This window comes from Marmota monax, unplaced genomic scaffold, assembly GCF_021218885.2.
Source record: "Marmota monax isolate L192 unplaced genomic scaffold, Marmota_monax_Labrador192_F-V1.1 WCK01_AAM20220418_F8-fsc00072, whole genome shotgun sequence".
Classification (NCBI taxonomy): domain Eukaryota; kingdom Metazoa; phylum Chordata; class Mammalia; order Rodentia; family Sciuridae; genus Marmota; species Marmota monax.
In genome coordinates, this window is record NW_026692356.1 from 1,020,670 (window position 1) to 1,045,700 (window position 25,031).

The window sequence follows — 25,031 nt, forward strand, 5'->3', positions numbered from 1 at the left end:
CAAGTTTAAAGCCAGCCTCAGCAATGTAGTGAGGCACTAAGCAACTCAGTGAGACCCTGTCTCTAAATAGAATACAAAATAGGGCTGGAGATGTGGCTCAGTGGTAGAATGCTCCTGCGTTCAATCAACCCACCCCCCTCAAAAAAAAAAAGTTTGCTAAAATCATCAAATCATTCACCAACCTGAATTTTGTAGTATATAATTATTACCTTAATGTTTATTTTAAAAGTAAGAATGGACATTCGTGGTCCCCAGCCCAGACTATTGATTCAGGGTTTCTAGACATAAAAACATGTTCACCGAATAATTCTATACAAGGAGAAAGCCCAGGGTCACTTTATCCTGTATTAAATCATGTTTTAGATCTGGACACAATTAACAAAATTCATAAAATTCAAGTAAGAAAAGCAAAAATTTGTTTAAACTAGGGGCCTCCCAAACTGCTGTTAAGGGAAATCTCTTCTCAGAAGTTACAAAGAGGTGAACAATATAAAGTCTCCCTCTACATAAATAAAGTTGATTTAATTTCTTAAGTCAAGCAGGTCCCCCCTGCCATTTTTCTGTATTTTAATAAGCTAATGTTTGTTTTCAAGTGCCAACTGCGAGATTTACCAATCTGGGAAATACAAAATTTCCCAAGCTTATATGATCATGGAACTTTTCTCCCCTAGGAGAATCAGGCTTATAGTCCATGAAAAAGTCATCTGAGGCCATGAGAAACCCGAAACTAGAACTTATTTTAATAATATATTATAAGTTGGGAGAAGAAGCAAAATACAAATCTTATGTAACACAAAATCTTAGAATTTGGACAAAGGAATAAGGCTTCTGTTTGCTTACTGACAGGATTGGTGGAAAGATAATATCCTGGTAAGGTGACCATTTGGTGTTTTTCAAACTTTGTTTTGTTCTGAGTACTTAGTTCATAAAGTTAAATTTTAACTCACAACAGATTAAAGAACTAGAGGCAGAGGAACTACACTATACGACTTGAGGAAAGGGTACCTGTGGGATCCCAAAGTCTCAACTTGCTCTTACTCCCCACTGCCTTCCCCATTTGAAATCTGGGCCTCTAAATAATCTCTAGGATTCCAGAAAGTGCCTTATAAACACCAGGACACTCACTTTCCATATAAATGTGAAGGCTTAAGTATTTCAACCTTTGTCCAAAAACTTAGAGGTACAAGAACAGTCTTGATATCAAGACAGTTTTGTTAAAGGATATGACCTATAGATCCTGATGCTAGTGTTGGGCTGAATTGGATGTGGACCCTTAAAACCAAGAGTAAGTGGGCATGACCCCACGGGCTTTAGGAGAAATGTTTTTGGAAAAGCCAACAAGCTCCCAAAACCCAAAGGATGTCAATGTAGGAAAGAACTAGAAATTGTATACTAGAAATAGTTTTCTGCAGATAGTTTTAAACTGCAAATACTGTCATTACCTAAACATTACCACTGGCCCGAAAACACAATAGTACAAAGACTGGCTGACCTGTGATACTTTACTTGTTCCAAGAGAATTGAAAGTAAGGGCTTTAAGGGCATGTCCTGTGAAGGCAATGCCACCTCTTCACTGTTTCTGGTTAACTCAAGGGTCTGTGAAAGGCACGAGGCAAAGGTTTGGGGGTGAAATCAGTGCTTTCCCAGCACCTATTTCCATCTCTTTGTACAGGACATTGTCCATGTAAGGCTGGTACTTACAACAGCTTCTGTATGTGTAGCCTTCCTAGCATCCCCTCTGGACAAATGTCCAAGGATAGCATTCAGTTAAAGCACCAATTCATTACATTCCAAATTTGCTGTCCTATAAAATTGTCTCTACTACTCTAAAAAGGGGCTTGGACTAGGGCACCCGAGTACATTACAGGAATCACAAAACAATGAGCCAGCCCAGCACAAGACCAAGGTTAACACAAAAAATACCACTCACCTGTCTACAATGATGCCATGGGGTATGAGCACATATTCCAAATCTCCGTAATAGTGCTGTGGGTACGTGAACAAATCTAAGTCGTACCCTGGCCAGCTGTCTGTAATCTGTAAATTAAATTATTTTGGTTATGGTATTTTTCATTAGATTTTTAAAAACATAAATAAATAGCAAGAACAATAAATTTTTCATTTAACATCAAAATCGTACTGAACACAAAAGATGGATCTACAGATCTCAATGTTGCATAAAATTATATTCTTTCAAATTCTGAAAAAGTGAGTGGGGAAGGTTTGTTTGTTTACTGCTAAAATGAAAAGAGTGTTTCATTCCCAAATATTCGTATCATACAATAAAAACATAAATTTGATGTCTTATAGTTAAACTGATAGCATTATTCAGAAAAAAAGTAGGTATGTGTAAGTACTATGGGTGTTGCTCAGTGATATAGTGCTTGCCTAGCATGTGTGAGGCCCTGGGTTTGATCCCCAGCACTGTAAAAAAGAAAGAAAGAAAGAAATATATATATGTGTGTGTGTGTGTGTGTGTGTTGTGTATGTGTATATATACATATACACATACACACACACAACTTATAAAAATATAACATTTTTTAGTATTGGGGACTGAAACCAGATATACTTTTCCACTGAATTATATTCCTAGCCATTTTTAATTTTTATTTTGAGACAGGGCCTTACTAAGTTGTTGAGGCTGGCCTTAAACCTCTGATCCTCCTGTTTTAGTCTCCAACTTGCTATACATATATATGTGTGTGTGTGTGTGTGTGTGAACATATAGACACAGTATTATTATGATACATTCTGATATATGTCACTACATTTCTATTCATTGTCAATGCCTTATATGCCTGGGAAAGGTCACCTATAAATAGTATATTTCTCCTGGCATTAAGAGTGGACCCAAATTTTGAATGGTCCAGTCAATATAGTAAAGATTTAAAAGGATGTACTAGGGTAGGAACTTAAGTCAGTCCCTACTGGGAATGTGATGGGAATTGGCCTATCTGTAGAAAGACTGATAGCAAGTCTTTACCTTGCTTAGGACTCATTGTGCAAGTTTCATGGTCAGAATGATAGAGATGGAGGAGAAAATGAAGGTACAAGTGGAGTTACTTTAACTTTCATATCATTTAGAAAGGATGCAATAATGAATGCATTATATACTCAAACCATTACATACTCAAATATGCTGTATCTGGCTTCTTGTTCTTTCTCCTGTATACTTTCACCAGATTCCTCTGTCCAGCTATGGGCTTTGAAAGCCCTTCATAACGGAGACCCATCCTAGCTTTCCAGCCCAACTCCCTACACCCATTCCATTCTCAGACAGGTGTCCAGTTGTGATTCTTCCCAGCTCAGTCCGTCCTGCACCCTGCACCTTTTCCTTTCTTCCCCCTCTACCTCGATATTCCAAACTCATCACCTTCCTGAGAAGTTCAGGTCAGCTCCCACTTCTTCCTGGCGCCTTGCTGACGGTTTCTACCCTTTGATCTTCTTTGTCAAATTCCTGGTGCCCCTTGCAGCCCTCTGTTCTAACAAAGGCTCCAACAAAAATCCATGGAGAACATTCTTGCCCCTTTCATCCTAGCACTCACTCCGTCCAATCTGCTGTTGGTTTAGAGCCCATTCATTCCCTCTTTAGGACACTGCCTGATTTCTACCCTTCTTCTCATGCGGGACTCAAATCCAGTTCTTCTTTGCTGAGGTTTTGGAAGGGCACTTGAGGTCCAGCCCCCACACACTCTCATTCCGGTTCTGGTTTCTGAATTGCCAGGCAAACCAAACTCAGGCTATTTATCCCTCCCCTGTTTCAGTAAAGACCAGCTCATTCTTCTACTTGCTCAGACCAAAACCTTGAAATTGTCCCCGATTCTTTTCTTCCATCCCCCTCACGCAACCCATTAGCTCAGTTTATCTTCAATTCCTTCAAAATCTAAGCAGGACCAGTCCTGAGCACCTCCACTGCAATCTCTCCACACCCATCTTGGTGCATGCCACTGTCATTTCTCCCCAGATGACTGCAGTAGCTGTCATCTAGTCTTCCTGCTCCACTTGCAGGCCCTGCATGTGGCAGCTAGAGTGCTCTATTTAAAATGTGCATCATTATCCTAGCAGACTTGTGCTCAAATTTTAAGAGTTTATCATTTCACTTGGAGTAAAATCCAAAGTCCTTGCCGTGGTCCATACAGGTCTCTCTCTCTGATGTATCCCCTGCGCTTTCTTCCTCCTTCACCCTACTTCAACCATTGTTCTCCTGCTGATCTTTCAATCTGCCAAGCATGTTCCTGCCTCACGAACTTTGCATCTCCTATTTCTGTTGTCCATAATACATTTCTACTAACTGTCCACGTGGCTGCCCTTTACTTCTTCCAAGTCTTCATTCAGTGCCACCTCAACAAAGTAGCCTTCCCCGACCATGTATATAAAATGGCACCCCTCCCTCCCCACCCATCTCTGTATTATTCTTATCCAGTTTTACTTTCCTTCATAGCATTTATTATCAATGGATGTGATGTGTGTGTGTGTGTGTGAGTGTGTGTGTTCTGCCTTGTCTCTTCTCACTGGAATGTCAGCTCCTTCTGGCAGAGACTTCATCTTATTCTTTGCTCAATCCCCAGTGCCTAGAACACTGACTTGGACTGTGGGAAGTGCTCAAAATGTTCAATGAGTGAATGAATGATCATCTCTACCCATGTGCTACCCGACTATCTGAACTTCAGCCCCAGCTCTCGGTTTGTCTCCTTGCAATGAACAGCACCACTGTTCAAGGCTCTGGAGAGTCATATCTATCATATCTATTGGCAGAACCATGGCCAAAGTGTGGGCGTCCTCTGCATACTTGAAAAGCATCACATTTGCTCTTCTTCTGCCAACAAACTGGCTTTCACCCTGAGGATTCCTTGGGCCGCTATAACCTCTGACAACACAGCAGCTAGTCAGAGCCTGGCCTAACAGCTGCACTTGAGAGACCTCCAGCCTCCAGAAGAGCCTCTGTCAGGCCATAGTAAAGACCATCCAAGGACCCTGAGGAGCACCGTCCCCCTTGGAGATCATATAAACACTTTCTGGCTGCCCTTCTTGACCACACACACTGCCTACTCCACTTCCTTTAGCCCTGCCATTGGTGAGAATATTAACAGGGGGTCTTCTGAGTTCATTATTTTCACCATGCAATCCTTTGCTGCCCTCTGCTCCAACGGAATCTCAGAGGCAACTCTACTCCTGTTCCTCTTGCAGGCCCTCCACGTAGCAGCTGGAGCGCTCTGTTTAAAACATACATCATTGTCCTAGCAGACTTGCACTCAAATTTTAAGAGTTTATCGTGTCAAGTCTCTTACTACTGTGATGTTAGGGAAATTACTTACTCTTTCTGAAACCCAATTTCCCCCTCCTTTAAGTAAAACACAATAAAACCTGTGGACAGGGATGTGGCAAAATAGAAGAGAGACAGAATACAGTACTTAGAGTGCCTAGTACATTAATTAACATATAACAACTGCTTAATAAATGATGCTAGAAAAGATAAGAATGCCAAGAAAAGGGAAAAGATGATTAAAAAATGACAAGATAAAATCCATGCATAAAAAGTGTAATGGCAATCCATAACTCAGAGACAATATAAAGTGCAAGAACATAAACTTAAAATCTACATATCTGGGTCAAAATTGTTAGCCATGGGACCTTGGGCATATTAACATCTCTAAATTTCAATGTATTCATCTATAAGATGAAGTCAATGCTTGCATCATATGACTACTGTGAGGATTAAATGAGAGAGATAATGGTTATAAGACATATCAGTATTTGGTTTATAGTACTTATGCAATAAATGTTAACCATTTAGATGTACAGAAACATCAACTGTTTAGTTACAAATTATATGGTTTAGTTCATTGATAGTAGTACCTCAAATCATCAAGAATACAAACAATAATAAATGCTGGCAAGGAGGGTGGGGACACTTATACATTGCGGGTGAGACTGCAAATTAGTACAACCACTATGAAAAGCAGTATGGAAATTCCTATGAACACTGGGAATGGAACCACTGTATAACTCAGCAACCCCACTCCTTGGCATTTATCCAAAGGAACTAAAATCATCATATTATACCGATACATGCACACCAGTGTTTACAGCAATGGAATTCACAACAGCCAAGTTATGGAACCAGTTTAGGTGTCTGTCCATCAACAGACGAATGGATAAAGAAAATGGAGTTTTACTCAACCATAGAGAAGAAATGCATTATGTCATTTGCTGGTAAATGGATGGGACTAGAGAATGTCATGTTAAGTAAAATAATCGTGATCAGAAAATCAAGAGTTGAATGTTTTGTTCCATCTGTGGAAGCTAGAGACAAAGAAAGAAAAAAAGGAATCTCAGGAGAATAGTAGGAGACTAGTAGAATACCGGAAGGGTATGGAAAGGAAGGAGATGTAGAGGAAGGGAGGCAGAGGGGAAAGGGGAAATAATGGGGAAATGAAATTGATCAAATTATGTGCATGTATGAAATATGTCACAATGAATCCTATGTATAATTAAGATGCATGAATAAAGCACTTTGAAAGTTGGTAAATATTTAAAAAAAAATAGTCAATATGTCAGGTGCCAAAAATAATTAAAAATAATGAAGTGACTCAAAGCTCTTTGCCAAAGTCTTATTACCCTAGTGAAAGCTGTAAACTTAAAGTAGAAGAAACTGATTTCTCTAAAACTATTCTAGAATCCCTGTAGGCCATTATTCCCAATTAATCTGAAATGGTGCTTTCATTGTTGAGATTAAAGACAAAGAGAGATGAAGGAATTACTGGTTTATGTTTTGTTACATTTAAGGTGAATGCTAATTGTGTTGCAAATAAATTGAATCATGGAGGAATGAAGGTTGCTCTGCACCTTAATAATTATGTTATTCATTTGCTTTTTTAAAAATCACAAGAAGAAAACTTTAATAGTTTGAGTACCAGAGATAACATGCTCTAAGTTTATTCAGCACAATGCTTTCTCTGTTCAAAGAGGCAAAATATCACCAAGCTGGGGAAGTGACAAACACATTAAATGAGTCATTTTATACAGCATTCAAATCCCAGAACTAATTCTGATTCTCTTGTTCTCATTTGAAAGTACACTGAAACCCTTCTCTTCAAGTCATTAAAAGTGTGGGGTTTTTTTTTTTCCTCCTGAGATTATTTCTTGCAGGTTTAATTTTTCCCCAGGGAGAAAACAGTATGGAAACATCTCTAAGCAGCTAGTCTCTGCCTTTGTTCATTTCTGAGCTCACACACTTGACCCCACTCTCCCCTGCAGGCCATTGACACTGGTTTTCGGGCTCACCAGCAAAGAAGAAAGGAGTCTCATCCCTTAGCCCTGATTCAAAGAATCACAGACAGGAACATCAGTTGGCCCAGCCCAGTGCCAGGAAGGGTAGTGTAGTATGAGGGACAGGCCACCTGAAAACCACACTTCTGGAACAAAGGGTAGGAGCGGTGCTAAATGAAGGACGCTATGTTCCGCCATGAGAGGAATGAGAGGGTTTTGATAGATCATATAATACCTTGTATTCCACAGGCCTTCCTCTTCTGTAGTGGGTTCAGCATTTAGAAGGTAAATTATCACAACCAAGTAAAGCTGTACCTACACCTTGTTTTGCCACTCTGTCCCCATGGAGGAGAGGAGAGAAGAAGAGTCAACCGTAGGACAAACAGAAATTTTAGACTTGTATTCCTACCACGCGCACCTGTGTAGGTACTAACTCTGGCTCTTTTGATAATGCTTTGGTAAAAAAATCAAACCAAACCGAAACAAAAATATCTAAGAACCTGACCCCTCAAAACAAGATGGGGCAGAAAAGATCTTTTCTCTCCCCAAGAAGTAACAAAGACCAACCAGGAGTTCAGTGACCTCACTAGCTCCAGATCAAGTAATGACCAGTTCTATGCAAAATTTCTCAGCTCAGGGTCTACACACATCTCTTATTTAATAATTAGCATATAATATTTTGTTGTCAATAATCTACTAATGATTTATTGTCAATAATCTACTAATGTTCTACCTGCCCAATTTAACAAAGAGCCACTTATAGGCAAGAACCATCTTAAATCTCTGAATATGCTCTTCTCTTGCACACATTACACTGTCATGCTTAAATCATCTGGTTCTATTCATCTCCACGTTTCTGCCAACTCAGAATTTTCCTCTCCACCTCATTTCTGGACAACTCTTTCGATGATTTACTCCAGTACTTCACTTGATAATTCTTCCAACTATCCCAGCTTGTAGCTCCTCACCTGCCTTTCATCAAGTTACTTCATCTTAATTCGACATTAGCAACACGTTCACATAGCCCCACAGAACTGAGAAGCATCCCCAACTCTAGAATCCCCCACCCCCTGGAATCACAGGTTCCTATGCAGCATAGTGTTTGAAGCTGGTTCAAATTCTGCTTCTGCCATTTACTAGTTATATGACCTTGGTATGTCCGTGTTCTCTCAGTACCTCAATTTCTTCTTCCATAAAATGGACAGTATAACCGACCTACCTCACAGATTTGTGAAAGATTCAATGAATAACAGTAAAAGTGCATAGGGAGGGCTGGGGTTATGTCTCAGTGACAGACGGTTTGCCTCACATATATATGTGAGGCACTGGGTTCAACCCTCAGCATCACAAAAAATAAATAAACAAAATAAAGATATTGTGCCCAGGTATAACTAAAAAATATTTTTAAAAAGCACATAGCGAGTGCTCAATAAATGCTTGCTATTGTTACCTGCTCCCCCTTTTTCCCCACTGGTACCAAAACTTCCTTTTGATTTTTTTGCACCCTACCTTTAAGGGTTCTCTATTTTACTCTCTCCAGCTTTCCTTTCCATCCCTAGCTTAGGAGTTTCCTTCCATCAGCATCTTGAATTTTCTCTGAACTTGACTTGCCTGCTTATTCCCAACTTGAGGTTAATCTAATTATTCCAAGTTCTGCTGCAGACGATGACATATATGCAGGGGCCACTTCCATCCTATACTGATTATTTCCAGCTCTGATGGGCCCTCATGCAGTTTAGCAATTACTCATCAGATCCAAGCCCCACAGGAGCTGGTACAAACTGTGTTTCCTTTCCCTGTACCCCTCACTACTTCTCTGCATCTTGCTTCCAAGAGGGCCTCTATTGATAACAATAAATTGGACTATTTACACTGTTACCTCATTTGTTTTTCAGGCTTTAGTAATCTACCTATATGATCATAGTGTGTTTAGATTTACTTTGTTCTTTTTTAAGAGTGTCTAGTATTATATGGTAGTACTACATTGTAACATTCTACCATGGGATGGTTGTTTAAAGGATTCTCATCACCAACTGGTCTGTAATTGCTAAAACCAAAGGCCTCTTTCCCACCTTTATCTTACTTGCTCTTCCTGCAGCATCTGACACTATTGATGACCTCATGACCCCCCACCAACCCCCTACCATAAAATTTTTCTTTGGGCACCTACCTGCTGCCCTACTAGCTTTCTACTCTCTCCCATGCTGCTGTTCCTTCTTGGTCCCTTTATTCCCCCACCCCTTTTATATTTGGGGCTTTCCAGGCATCTGTCCTTAATAGTTTATACTTTTTTGATTTTCACAGGATGTCATCATTCACTCTTAAATATTAAATATTACTATTTTGTTGTTGATTTCCAAATTTATCCTATTATTCTCAGGAATTCAATTGTGAATTTCAAAGATTCTTATAAAGCATCCCAACCTGTGAGTCCTATAGATTTGACTGATTGGAACTTAATGATTTCCCTTTTCTTATTTTTATCCCTCTCCCAGTCACCTCACTCCTAGTCCTGTCCGTCCTCTCCATGGCAACTGGAGTGATTTTTGAAAAAATAAATCAATGCCATGATTCCTTTGCATTTGGTATGTGGCCCTGTGTCTTGAAATCCTCGCATGGCTACCTCCTGTCTACCCACCCGTCAGATCTCAGCTCAAATGTCACAAAAAGAGCATAAGTATCGATCCCCATCCCTCCTCCAATTTCTCTCTGACCTGTTACCCTCTTTCAATTGCGCACATCACTATCTGAAATTATCTCCTCTACTTATGCACTTTCACACTGCTTGCCTGTGTCCTTCCTCTAAAATGCAAGTCCCAGGAAGACGGGGTTTTTGTCTTGCCCCCTTGCTGCAATAGCCAGAGCCTAAAACAAAACACCCCTTGGAACCCAGCAGGCCAGTCAACATGTGTGGCATGAATAAGTGACCTCCACCTCTAAGAAGGAAAGGTCCTGCGGTTAAGTTATGAACTGAGCAACATGCCGGGCTCAGTGGCTCAGGCTTGTAATCACAGTATCAGAGGAGGCTGAGGCAGGAGGATGGCAATCCAGGCCAGCCTCGGCATTAAGTGAGAATCTCAGCAGTTTAACAGGACCCTGTCTCAAAATAAAAATAAAAAATAAAAAGGGCTGGGATGTTGCTCAGTGGAGAAGGGCCCTGGGTTTGATTCCCAGCACAAAAACAAAACAAAACAAAAATTTTAAAAACCACATTTCAACCTGAACAGTTCTATTTGAGTGAAGGTGTTTCTTTCTCCACCCTCTCATCCTAATTCAGTGGATTCATTTTCACAGATGGTCTGTGGATTACAAGATGAACTTGAAAGAGAATCTTAATGGCAAGTGAGCCCCACTCATCTCCCTCACCACCTTTTCACACTAAACCTGACAGTGTCAAAACCACCACCATCCATGATTTGATCCCAGGATCCTGAGAGATGGGATCTGGATCACACCTCAAGGAGTCCCAGGTTAAGAGGCTGAGGTCTGTCCCTCCCCGACCTCTCCATCAGGACAAACTACCAGATATTTCACACACATGATCTCCAATTCTCTGGGCAGGCCTGGCTTGCTATTTCCCCCTTTCCAGACCAGGCAAGGGGCACTCCAGAGCCACTAGTTTGCGCGAGAACTTGTGCAGAGTCCCTCCCCAGGTTTAAAGACTTCAAAGCTCCTACTCCGTCCTGGAGAGCTACTTTAATAAAGGGAGCTACTTTATTTCCTAGCTGCTCTCAGGAATCCTCAGTATCTTTTTTGGGAAACAAAACTTGAAGCCCACTCTAGAGGAGTCAGGGTGCAACACAAAAAGGACAGTCGCCAGAATGGCAAGTGAGGGTCTTCCCAGACCCGCCCGCTGGCGTAAGTGACTTCTGGAGGCTTATAGGAGTGGGGACCCGCAAGACGCAGGTTTATCGCCAAGGTAAAGCGGTTTTGGTCAGGGAAGGAGGGGGGACATTGAGAACCAGGGTAAAGGCACGTCGGTATTAGGTGTTTCGTGAGTTTGGGGGGCGGGGAAGGGAGGATTGGGTTTGGAGGTGGAAAGGATCCCCGCCGCGAGGGGAAGAACAAAGCAGTGGCCCGCACTCCCCCGAAGGCATTTCAGGCATTTCGTCTAAAAGGAGGGTGCCAAGAAGCGAGGGGAGGGGAGCGAGCCGGGAGCTCACGACTCGGTCCCGAAATCGGGAGTTTGCATTTACCACGACGCCTCGCCCGCAGTCTGGCGCCTCCTCCGTGCTCCCGGCCATGTTTCTCCCGGGGAAAGCGGGAAGGAAAGACCGGCGCGGGAAGGATCCGGGAGGCCCGGGCTGGGCTGGGGGATGGGACATGGGGATGGGGATGGGACGTGGGGATGGGGATGGGACCGGGGCCGCCCCGCCCTCGGCCAGCCGGCGGGAAAGCAAGCCTGGCGCGGCGCCAGCGCCTCGGCCGATGCGCCCCCTACCCCCGTGGGTCCCCGGGGCGCAGCGCGGGGAGCAGCTGCGGAGCAGCGCCCGCTCCACCTGAGCGCAGGCCCCGGGCGCGTCCCTGGCGGCCGCCGCCTGCCGCGTGTCCGTCTGCGAGCTCGTGAGCCCCGTCGCCTGCTCTCGCCCCGCAGGGACTCGCGACGAGGAGGCAGCCGGCGGCTCGCTCGGTGCGGAAAGAGAAAGCTCTGTCCTGTCCCCCTGCCTTCCTAAATCCGTCGCCCCAGCCCCCGGGCTAGCAGTCTCCCTGACTCCTCCCTACATTTTTATGCGCCCATTTGTCCCCAGTAAATGCGTGAAAGAGCCGCGATTCTACGAGTTTTTTGCTTGACAAAAAAATATCCTGGACGGTTTCAAATCCTCCAACCTCCGGGCCGGGAGTTGCAAAGAGCCACGCGATTGCTTTTACCTAGGACCATACCCTTGGCGATGGACGTTGGGCCTTTCCTTAAAACTGCGTTCCCGGCAGGGGGCAAAAGAGGTTGTTATAAAATGACTGTATCTGCTTTACCACTCAAAACGCCAGACGGTCAGACTTTAGTTGTTTCAGGTTGCAGTTGAAAACGACGGCTCTCCCTGGTTAGAAATCTTTGTTTTATGAATCTGTTGTTAAATCCAAACCCTAATATCAGTTCCCTCCCAACCCGATGTCCTGGTTCTTTGTCTTTTCCTCTAGGGCCCTCCTTTCCCTGTATTCAGGCCTCTGGTCTCTGACATCTCCTCAAAGGTTCCACACAGCCCGGCTTCCAATTGAAGCCCTGAATTGAAGACAGATCCCTTGACTCAGCCTCTCCAAAACACTTTTGATAATCTTGGGGTTCTGGCACAAGGAATGCTGATTTTGCCCGGTTTGAAGGGAAAGTAGTTATCAGTTCATGTCGCTCTGGGTTGGCAAAATAGTCACTCAGATGTGGCAGTCCCACCATGCTCAGCACCGCTGGCCTTTGATGTGTCTTCTAAATGTTATGTGCAGTGAAAGGGTTCTCCAAGATTAAGCACCAGACATGCGGTGACTCCCTGCATAAATGAGAGATGTTTCCTAGTGCACAAATGAACATTTTTCTCTCAGTCATTGTCTGGAGGCCCTTATATTGAACCATTTCTGTAGTCTGCCTCTTTTCCCCAAAATCAAAGACCAGGCCTAGAAATCATATTCATAACCAATGTCACTGGAATTTTCAGGAACTGAACAAAGCTATCATGATGATCAAACTTTTGAGTTCACTGGACTGGTTAATGCAGCTTTGCTGGTCACACTGCTTCCCACTGGTTATGGTGGAGAAGATCTGTGGGGGGACCAGAGTTCAGAACTGGTCAGAGACACCCAAAGGACATGCTGTGGGTGGTTCACAAACCTTAGTGCTTCAGTATCAAACTTAGCCATCCAAGGCTCAGTGTGAATGCCTGGGCCAGACTAGGTGGCAAGAGACTTTAAAATATTTCACAGGACTGGGGATGTAGCTCTGTGGTGGAACTTGTGTTTTGCATGTGTAAGATTCTGGGTTCAATCTCCAGCATGAAGGGAAGGGAGGGAGGGAGAAAGGAAGAGAAGGAAGAAAGAAGGATTGAGAAAAGAAAAGGATAAAAAAATTAAAGGAGTAGTTGCAACATAGAAATTAAAAAGCAACCACTGTGGTCCAGCCCGGACATTGTGGAAGATGTAAGGGAAATGGTTGATAAATCTTTTTTTCCTTGCAAAGACCATTAATTTAAACATAAAACCCAGTAGGTTCATAATGAAAACAAACAAACAAAAAGTAACTTTTTGAAACACAACAGGAATTTTATGAATGTACATTTGAGAACACCCATATAGAGCTTTATAGGACATTTCATAAAGACCACAGAATTGTAAATAAGTAGTTTTTTAAAATTAAATCATTTTATTTATCATCTTTGTATGTTATAATATTTTCTATGGTCTGATTATACTTCTGTACATTGGACAGCATTAATGTAATATAATATTTGATATCAAATGGTATTTGCAAAGACCAGTATTGAAGAATAACAACTCATTTGTTCAGGATTTATTCTTAATCCTTCATTATGAGGATTTAGAGTCAAAAAAATTCTTTTTAAATCTCAAATTTCTGTTACATATCTAGTGGTATAGCTTTAGACTAGGATTCCAGTGTTTCTAGTAATAATTCGTATGACTTCAGCCAATGAGACTGAGTCAATTATATCAATGTAGTATACTTCAATTTTCTCATCTTGAAAGGGAGCAATACATTTCTTTTCTACTATATATAATAATGAAACTAATGTGAGATAAAATATGAGAGAATTTGAAAAATGCTATCAAGCTGTAAATATTATTAATTGGAGATGCTGTCAAAAATTCATGCCCAAATATAAAATTATTTCATGTGAAAATATTAGGGAATTGGGGCTGGAGTTATAGCTCAGCAGTAGAGCGCTTTTCTCAAATGTGTGAGCCACTGAGTTCGATTCTCAGCACCACATATAAATAAGTAAATAAAATAAAGGTCCTTCAACAACAAAAATATTTTTTAAAAAATTAGGGAATTGACTTTTGAAATTGTTGTTAAGTTACTAATCAAGGTGACAATCTGGTACTGGTATGAGGATGAATATAGAAAAATGAGAAAATTATTAAAATAATGGAATTTTCCATTAAAAATGATGTTTTAGCTCAGACTGTATATTTTCTAATAATTCTTTGAAGGATCTGCAAGAATAAAGACATGCATCTTTGCAAAGTTAGTAACTTCTAAGTATGTTTGCATTTTTCTGGCATTCCCTTTACTTCCTTTTAGTTATAGGTTCTTTGCATTTTAAATTTTGAAATTATCTTGTCCCACTATCATGGTGAAAACACAAATATTAATAATTAACTGAATTCTCCACCAGATTGGAGACTTTTGTCCTGTAAGTACATACAAATCTTTTGACATTTTGGTAGTTCTTTGGTTTCTGCCAATATGAATCTGTTCTTGAAGGAACAATTCAATCTATTCACCTAGGTATTCGTAGCTAGTTGCTTAGTGATACTAGATTGGAAATTCAGTGTCACTAAGGGCATTTAATTCTAAGCCCTAAAACAAAAATAAATAAATAAATTTTTAGGCTGGGAATTGTGTTGAAATACATAAACATCTGAAACTTAATGACTCAGATCGTTAGTCACAGAGTTACTGGTTAGAATCTGGACGAAATCCACTGTGGACAAAGGCCAGTAATAATGATGATGATATTTTGCTTTTCCATAGGGCTGAACAAAACACTCTGAAAATGTTAGAAGCACAAAAGAAAAAGTGGCAGGATATTTTCCTGTAAACACAGGCTAAGTAAGCATCTTGCTAACTTCAAGGTAATTTTCCCAATCTATATAAATACAGCAAAAAGAAAGGTAATTACAAATAATTATAACAAAAGCCAACTTAAGCAAAAGGCTCATTAGTATTCGATTAACATAGTAACCCTTCTTTCCTAGCCTCTTGTTTGAAGCAGACTGGATCCAATGTGTACAGTCCTAGAGTGTTTAAAAAAAAAAAAATTGGCTCCCTAGTAGTTCATACAAATAAAGCCAGGAAAATTACTATAAAATTATTTATAAATAATTATAAAAATTATTATACTTTCGTTAATAATTAGCCTTCTGATTGAGAATACACAGGGTAGATTGAAGCCTGCTCTCTTGCAATAATGTCAGACATGAGCAATATCATCAGCGGTAAGTATTGGGCTGCTTCAGAGATATCCTCCCACTATCTTCCCATCTGACCGGATCAGGAATTGGATAGCTTCAGAGAAAAAGAATAATGTGTCCATGTGTTCCTCCAGATCTCACAGTCCTGGCAGCCAACCTCAACTCTCTTGGCCACTATAAAGCAGTCACTGAAAGGACACAGCTGCAGGAACGAGGGACTAAGCACTAAATAAATCCACAGGGCTGGAGGCAGAAGTTATATACATGACCCTAGCACAGCACTCTGTGGCTACAAATGAACAGATTAGTACCTAATGGTGCTGTGATAGCTTGTGCAAAATTAGGTGGTGCTTCAGCCACTGCTGAGTTTGGAAAGATGTCCACTTTGAAAAACGAAAACCAAAAACCGCACAGAAAACAAAGGGCCTCCTTAATTGACAATAACTTAGGCTGACATGATGGGGAGACCAAGGACCAACTTGAAAGGAGAAGTTTATTCTCTTAGCTATAGGCACGTGTCTTCAGATCAGAGTTGATGTATGATACCCACAGGTTATAGTCATTGCCAGGTTCTGGGTTGCATTTTAGAGTAAAGGTGGAGAAGCTTGGGAAGCCCTTTGGGGAGACATGGCTTGAGGGTGGAAGAAACTGAAGCAGAGATTGAACATTGATAACACTTCTCAAAGTGTGTTTTGATCCCCATTTTTTTAATGTTTGGGGAAGACAATGCTGTGATTTATTAGGTCTGAGGAGCCATAAGATAAGCAAAGTTAAAACAAACCTCTATGTTGTTGGATCTCCAGAAGCCTTTGATATGCCAATATACACTGCCAATGTTCAACAAGACTTTTGCAAAATGGATTGTATCTGAAACTTCTTTTGACAATGGAAACCCTTTTAGAGAGTGGGAAAAAGTTTTTAAAAATTGCATTATTGGGCTGGGGTTGTGGCTCAGTGGTAGAACACTTGCCTAGCACGCATGAGGCTCTGGATTCGATCCTCAGTGCCACATAAAAATAAAAGATAAAGGTATTATTGTGTCCACCTACACTAAAAAATATCTTTTTAAGACATTGCATTATTATGAAATACTTAAATTTATGGCTTTATTGTTATCTGAAAATAAGAGACTTATAGGGTCTTATAGATACACTAAAATCTAAGAATTTTTTCAACCTATGCATTTGTATTATTTCTTTTTAAAAAGGTGCAATGGGCTGGATATTTTGGCACATGCCTATAATCCCAATACACAGGAGGCTGAGGCAAGAAGATTGCAAATTCAAGGCCAGCTTGGGCAATATAGCAAGACCTTGTCTCAAAATTTAAAAAAAAAAATTAAAAAGGGCTGGGAATGAAGCTCAGTGGCAGTGTGCTTGTCTAGCCTATGTATGGCCCTGTGTTCAGTCCTCATCACTATAAAAAATGATGATAATGATGACGACAACAGGAGCTAAAAAGGACATGGTTTAGGCCTTTTTCAAACTCTGAAAGACTTTTTTGGCTTTATTTGTAGTTTGGGACATCCTTCAAGTTGATGTGAATCTTTGTATTTGTCCTAAAAAACAAGGAACCTATTTCCACCTGCATTCTTCCCCACCCACCACTACCTTCTTCTGTCCCTTTAGGTGTGAACAAAATCAGTCTTCTGAGTAGCAAGAGAGATGAAATCCATCTTCTTGTGGCAATTCCCTTTTTGCTTCTCTCAGCGAAAATGCAGGGGCTAGCAAAGGCAATTGTTTTTATACATGGCCAGCGTGTAGAATAACCTGGTGAACCAGGAAGCAAAGCTGGGCTGCTATCACAGCTCACACAGGGTGTGGGCCTGCTAGACTCGTGGTGTACACGTCCAGAACAAGGAGAGTCTATTGCAGCACCCACATTAATAATCCTGTGGTTTACATGTGGAAAATGGAGTTCTTTGTGTTTTCTAACCAGGGATCTCTTAACTACACTTACTCCCTCAGCAGTACCTGTACAATTCACGGCAAGTTGAACCTGGCTCGCAGAGGGTCCCATTTGCTCAGTTTTAGCCATTCTGTTTATAACTTTAGAAAAAGAAAATTAGAAGGCATTTTTTATTCTGTTTTAAATCAGTATATAAAAATTGGTTCAAGCTTGAAAATATAGGAAAAAAAATAGAACTGAAATATAAAGATGTTGGTATCTTCTTCTAATTTTTGTGAGTCTGAAAAATTTCTCTTATGTAGTTGTAACCAAATGCTTGCTCTTGAGTTCGTATCCTTCTTTTCTGCTTTGCACTTCAAGTAAAATAAACATATTTTAACACAGAGTTTTTCCATGGTATAATGAACGTTTTGAAATAGCAATGCCATCATTTATTTAACCATTCCCCAATATATTTATATTACTCACAAGTTTTGATTTTATAAATACATATAAATATGTGTGTTTGTAATAAAACATTTATATGCATTCTATTTCTGGAGGATAAATTCTCTAGAAATGGAATTTCTAAGTGAGAGGGTATATATATTTCAAGGCTCTTGATATGTATTGCTAAATTTAGCTTACAATATTAATGTCTTTCTTCAATGAAAAACTACAGTAAATCTTATGGGATTTTTTAACTAAAAGTGAGTAAAATTTTATTGCTAAAATACTTTGAGGTTTGAAGGAAAAGAATATTAGCTAACATATGTTAGAAACTTAGTAATTGGAACTAATAAGAAAAGTCAGTTTGAATTTGTGATTAATTCTTCACTGTAGACTACTTTCAAACAATGTGGTTTTAACGTTGTAGTCCATAAAGTAATACCTAGACTAATGAAAAGTTTACATGTTCCTTTTTAGGCTTTGGGATCAAAGTCAGACAGACTCAGCTTCAAAACCAGACTCTACCTGACCTTGGACAAATTTCTTTATTTATTTGCTTTATTTTCCCCATCTGTTCAATGATGGTAATGTCAGTTTGTTTGTTTGTTTGTTTCTTAATATTACTATGAGACTTATATAAAGTAATGTATTCAGAGTCTCAAGTATGCAAAGTGTACTTATCTACTACTAAAACTGGATAATTTTAAATGGAATTCCTAGTGAGTTAGGATTTCTGCATTAATAAACAGACCAGTTGAATTTTTTTTTTTAATTTTCTTGCTGTTGTTATTGATGGACCTTTATTTTTTATAAGCGGTGCTGAGGATCAAACCAGTGCTTTACATATGCTAGGCAAGCACTTACTACTGAGCCACAACCCCAGACCAGTTGAACTGTTTTTTTACAAATTAACTTACAATCTATAAAATCTTCTTTATGTATATGAGCTAACATTTTCCCTTGAAGTTCTTTTATTTGTGGTGATATCAACCTGCTCTGTACATATTATAACATATGATTCTGAGTGTGTTTGACCGTGTGTGTGCGCACACATGTGAGCATGAAACAAAAATCTTCAATAAGGAAAGCTCCTGTTGTGGTGAGATGTTGCTCTGCAAAAGAGTGCTTGCCTAACAACAAGTGTGAGACCCTGGGTTTGAACCCCAGCACTGAAAAAAAAAAAAAGAAAAGGAAAGTTTTTCTCTTGTTTACCTGTCTAGAATTAATAGTGATGTATTTTCTAAATTCAGGCCTATTTATTTATTTGGCACTATTGGGTACTCTACACTTAAATACATCCACAACCCTTTTATTTTTGAGATAAGGTCTCCTTAAATTGCCCAGTCTGATCTCAAACTTGTGATCTCCTGAATAGCTGGGATTATGGGTATGTACCACTGCACCCAGCTCAGGTCTATTTTTAAAATCATCCCTTTGTTAGTTTTTATTTTATATTAGAAATTTTAAAAAAGCTTGATATAATGCTCTTAATGTTTGTAATATAAAGGATAATAAAAGCTAACTTCAAAATCAATTACTATATACTTCAAAGAAGCTCTATATCAAATATAAATACATCACTAATCTCAATATTTATAATTTATTCCTAAGAATCAAGTGTAAATGGATCAAATTAAAATTTGGGGGTGGTACCAGGGATTAAACCCAGGGGCACTTAACCACAGAACCACATCTCCAGCCCATTTTGTTGTTGTTTTGTGTTTTGGTTTTGGGGTTTTGTTTTGTTTTGTTGTTGTTGTTTTGAGACAAGGTCTTGTTAAATGCTGAGGCTGGCTTTGAACTTGTGCTCCTCCTGCCTCGGCCGTTAGGATTACAGCATGCACCACCACACCTGGTTCAAATTAAAAATTCTAAATTAAAAAATCAAATGGAAATTTTTTCTAAATTTCTAAGAAAGAATCGGGAAGATGTTATACATACGGAAAAATTCTCCCAGTTGGCAGAAGTGGGCCACGAACTCAGCGTTTGGAATGAAGCAGCTTTTGGCTTCCATAGGCCATTTCAGATGCTATTTGGTTGTTGTGGTCCATGGTTTTCTTTTTTTTTCCCCGCGCTTACCTTACCTTAGATTTTTCCCACTGTTTTTCATCTCAGCAAAACTATCATGATCCTTCTGAACCTGAACTTCAGGCCAATGTTGAGGTTATCTGACTGTCTCTCAGCTTGAGGAAGAACAATCAATCAGATTCTCTTTGATTCATACCAAACTTACAAATAACAAACATCCCTAAATGACACACATGTAAGAACTTTCCAACCCACTCTACATTTTTAAGAATATTTTAATACCTTTATTTCACTTATTTATTTTTATGTGGTGCTGAGGATCAAACGTGCGAGGCAAGTGCTCTACCACTGAGCCACAGACCCAGCCCCTCCAACCCACTTTAAATCAAGGTGATTCCGAGGAACAGGAGACTCAGGAGAATCTAGTTTTCTGCTACGCCTGGTGGTTCACACCTGTAATCCTAGCAGCCTAGGAGGCTGAGACAAGAAGATTGCAAGTTCAAGGCCAGCCTCAGCAAGTTAGTGAGGCCCTAAGCAACTTAGTAAGACTCTGTCTCAAAATAAAAATAAATAAACAAACAAATAAATGGATTTAAAGGGCTGGGGATGTGGCTCAATGGTTAAGCACCCCTGAGTTCAATCCTCAGTACCTTCCTCCTTCCCACCCCACCCAAAGACTCTAGTTTGCATGGTAAAGCCAAAAGCTAAACCAAGAAATAATTTCTTATATAATAGCATTCAAGATTGATGTCATTGGCTCAGATTTCTCAGCATGTTCAGCACAATTAGCCACAGAACTGATACCCAAGTCACCTTTTACAGAAAATAAAGGAATGAGAGATGGCTGACTCAGGCTTCTCTGTGCGTCTGGGGATTTTGCCAGAGCTTAAGTGATATAGACAGACTGACTTAAAAATTATAAAACTCATACCTGAACTTTGTGCCCATTACCTTTTCACCTTGATAGTTAAGTCATATTACCTCCCCCCCACCGCCCCCCCACCCCGCCTGGTGCTGGGGTTGAACCCAGGTGCTGGGGTTGAACCCAGGGCTTTGCCATGCTAATCAAACACTCAAACACTCTATCACTGAGCTACACCTCCAGTCCCCATCTTATCTCCTTTATTATACTTTTGTGTGTGTGTGTGTGTAGGGGTGTTATAAACTTTCTGCATTCTTTTCCAACTTTTTTTCCCCCTAAACCTTAAAACTAGTTTGTATTTCTGAGTTCTTGTATTAGGTATACTTCTTGTGATCAACCCAGTTAATTAGACAACACTGTTTCAAAACAGCAGGCATAGGGGCTACATAGCTCAGTGGTAAAACATGTGCTTAGCATGCAAGAGGCCCTTGGGTTCAATCCCTAGCACTAATGAGACTTAAAAATGGTAAACATTGTGAATGGTAGAAACCTTTTTGTGTTAGTTGGAAAAGCTGAAACATAAGTTTCCAATGATTTTTCTTATTCTTAGAGACATTAGACATTTTGAGAAGATTTTCTTTATCTTGTCAAAGAAAAATGAATAGGAAAACTCTGATGTTAAAAGCAAATCATGAAAAATGTAAAATGATGGTCAACTCAAAACTCTTAAAAGCCAGTATGCTTTTTTAAAAAAATATTTTTTAGTTGTTGATAGGCTTTTATTTTATTTATTTATATGTGGTGCTGAGAATTGAACCCAGTGCTTCACACATGCCAGGCAAGTGTACTACCACTGAGCCTAAGCCCCAGCGCCTCCCCTATGCTTTTTTATAGAGGAAAATAAAGAACAGGGTGAAAATAATGATCAAAGAATACTCCCCCAGGAATGGGGGAGTATTGGCCTTGGTTTTTTATTCCCCTAATTTTAAGAGGTTAAGGAAAATATTAGGCCTATAGCTAATTGACCCATAGACAACAGGTCTAAAGCCCTCACAGGGCATTCTGTGAATGTCTATAAAGATGAATGGAGAATGTGGGAGTCTTCCCTATCTCCCATGAAGAGCAGCTCTGCCATGAAGCAGTTCTCTAGGTTTGGGAGTTTAGAAGATTTTTGTCAAGGCAGTGCCCGGATATGTAAACCTCCATATATTTTTTTTTTTTGCTGGGGGCGGGAGGGGGGGGAAGAACTGGGGATTGAACTCAGGGCCACTCGGCCACTGAGCCATATCCCCAGCCCTATTTTCTATTTTATTCAGAGACAAAGTCTTACTGAGTTGCTTTGTGCCTTGCTTTTCCTGAGACTGGCTTTGAACTCGCAATCCTCCTGCCTCAACCTCCTGAGTCGCTGGGATTAGAGGCATGTGCCATGGTACCCTGCCATTTTACCTGGTTTATACCAGAGTTTTTTATATATGGACATTTGAAGTGCTGAAATTCTTTGTCATGAAGGTTTCTTATTCATTATATTTGCATGTATACATATACAAATTAAAAAATATAAATTATAATGTATTCCTACGTATTTAATGACCACACTGGCTTTGGGCCATTAGAAGCCAGTAGCACCCCCAGTTGTGACAATCGAAAGTGCATTCAGGAAGAGCCAAATGTTCCTGAGGCAGGGGGAGCAAAAACATCTCTAGTTAAGAACCTCTGCTCCTAGATTAATAGTTTCTATGCTGGCCTTGGTTTTTTATTCCCCTAATTTTAGGAGGTTAAGGAAAACATTAGGCCTATAGCTAATAGACCCATAGACAACAGGTCTAAAGCCCTCTTGGATATGTAATGTGACACGAGTTTGTGGAAGAGTTTTCATTCTTTAATGCTTCCTGGAAAACAGAAACATGAACATAAAAAAAAAATAGATTTTGTTTCAAATATAGAGAAACACAAATAAAAGTTCAAGTCAAAAAGCAAAACCAAAATTTAGCAATGACCCTTTATTTTATAAAGGCTCAGTCATTTTCTGTTTTCTTCCAATCCCTCAAAATAGGAATTTGGAGTTTATAATATTAATAGACCTCTGAGGTTCATTAATATTATTTCATTTCATATAAAGAAATGTGAGTCTCAGGAGGCTGAGCAACACAGTTAAAACTGCACACAGAATGCTGTTTTAAATTGACAAGGCTTAAAGCAGAATTCCAAAATGAACTTTTCTTCTGAAACCTGCCTTTAATATAGAGGTGTTTACGTTAAGGTGAGCAAGCCGTTGTCCAGGTGAGCAGCCTGCTATGGTGGCAAACCTGGAATGAGGACTCCCAACATGGTGACCTGCCATTGCCATTTACTGTGCCACCTGGGGACTCAATCCTGAGGTTCAGTTCCTCCCTGTGGAAAATGAGAACAGCTATAATTGATGCAATGATTGTGGTGATTACATTAGTACCACTGTCACTGTCATCCATTTTATTCCACTTTTCCTCCTTTGCCTTCCTCCGTCTTCACTTGTGTGTTCCTTGCATACACCCAGGGCCTCTGGATCACAGTCCTCATGTGCTTGTTCAACTCTCATTCTGAATCCAGTACTATAGAGAGGTTTTTGGAAATTAAGTTCACAGCATGGTACAATTAGCTAAAAGCTATGATTGGCAATTTCTTAGTATCCAAAAATGATTTTAAATTTCCAAGAGCTTAGTTGTCTATGAATATGAAAAATTTAGTTCTCTGCAAAAACGATCAGAGATGGAGTAGGAGGAATATCAGAGATCATCTGGTTCAGCAAGGGTTACTTTTACTGATAACTACTCAGTCTTTTGCAGGGCACCCCATTTCATTTTTGATCAGTTTCAATTGTTGGTAAGTTCTCATCCTGCTCTCCCTGTACCTTTTTTTTTCTTGGACAAGCACTGGTTTCATCTTCTTCCTTGTTCCTTAAAGAGCTATAGGACCTTCAGCAAGTCTATAGAGTTCACTGCATCTAAAAATGTCATAGGGTTAGTTATGTAGCTCAGTAGTAAAGTGCTTGCCTAACATGCATAAGGCCCTGTGTTCAATCCCTAGCACTCTCAAACAATAAAATAAAACAACAACAAAAAAAATCTGTTTCAGAGTGGTCAAATACAAAATAATGAAACTAATCCATAACTTAACCACCTGAAACCTTTTCTCATTCCTAGTTAGTGGGGGTTGTGTAACTTGGAAGGGTACAGAATTCCCAGTGATCTAATCTTTCCATTAAAGAATACCATGAGTATGAATATTAAAGCTTCAGAATAAAACATTGGCTGAGAAAATGCATTATATTTGCTTTGGCCTGTGCCATATCTGAAATGTCCCTCTAAAACCCATGTGATAAATGCTTGGTCACCAGCCTGTGGTGCTACTGAGGGATGGTTGAACATCTAATAGTTGGGGCTCAGTGGGAAGAATTATTGGAGAATGCCCTTGAAGAGGATATTAGGACCCCAGCCCTTCCTCTCTCTTCATTTCTCAATGCCTTGAGGTAGATGGGCCTCCTCTGCCACATGCTCCTGCCATGGCTTACTGCTTTGCCATAGGCCCAAAGCAACAGAATCAAGGTACCATGGACTGAAACTTCTGAAACCATGAACCAAAATAAGCCTTTCCTCTTTTAATGTTATTTATCTCAGGTATTTTGTCACAGTGATAAAAAGTCGACTAACACAGCTTCCAATAATATTTGGACACTGTATAATTTGGGTTTGAAATGTCTCTGAAATGCTTACGTATTGAAGACTTGGTCCCCAACTGATGGTGCAATTAGGAGGTGGTGAACATTTTAGGAGGTGGGGCCTAGTTGGAAGAGGTAATTCACAGGAGGTTAAATTTTGTCCCTGGACCTGTCTGCACATCCTGCTTCCTAACTACCATGACAGCTTTCCTCTGTCATGCCCTTCAGCCATGATGTTTCTGCCTTACCATAGACCTACAAGCAATGGAGTCAGCTGACCATGGACTAAAACCTCTGAAACCATGAGCTAAAATCTTTCCTCCTTTGAATGGATTTTTCTCAGGCATTTTGTCATAGCAACAAAAAACAGACTAACACACTCACTTAATAGAGGATGCCTATAAGAATACCCTGAGAAGAATACAGCCAGATTCATCACCTTCTTTCAGAAAAATAAATGTTAAGCACACCCCAAAGATAATATAAATGGAAATTTCTGGGTATGTCCAGGAAAACGAAACTTGAACCTGACACTTATGCAATTTGCTCTTTTGACATATATATACTACCTTCATATTTAATTGATAAAAATGAAATCTGTGCAAAGTGCTTTATAATAAAGTGGCCAACAAAGAAGAGACCCCATTGTATGCTATGTGCAATTTTCTCATTAACTTCCAAAGCACTATCAACTTTCTCTTG

The 25,031-nt window shown here is 40.0% G+C and overlaps 2 protein-coding genes across 5 annotated transcripts in view; one reads left to right on the forward strand and one right to left on the reverse strand.

The window, feature by feature from the left end:
• The window catches only part of Prtfdc1 (phosphoribosyl transferase domain containing 1), an 87,428-nt gene extending 75,834 nt beyond the window's left edge, over positions 1–11,594 (reverse strand). For 2 of the 3 annotated variants that reach the window (XM_046442264.2, XM_046442262.2), the window contains exons 1-2: positions 11,469–11,594; positions 1,931–2,037 (exon numbers count right to left, since the gene is read on the reverse strand). In XM_046442264.2, the coding sequence (XP_046298220.1) occupies positions 1,931–2,037; positions 11,469–11,516 (155 nt within the window). In that variant the 5' untranslated portion in view covers positions 11,517–11,594. Of the gene's footprint in view, positions 1–1,930; positions 2,038–6,917; positions 6,945–11,468 lie in introns of those variants that run through there. The other variant, XM_046442263.2, reaches the window with a different exon arrangement.
• Positions 1–25,031, forward strand: part of Thnsl1 (threonine synthase like 1) — a 187,790-nt gene that overhangs the window by 111,826 nt on the left and 50,933 nt on the right. The window lies entirely within an intron of this gene.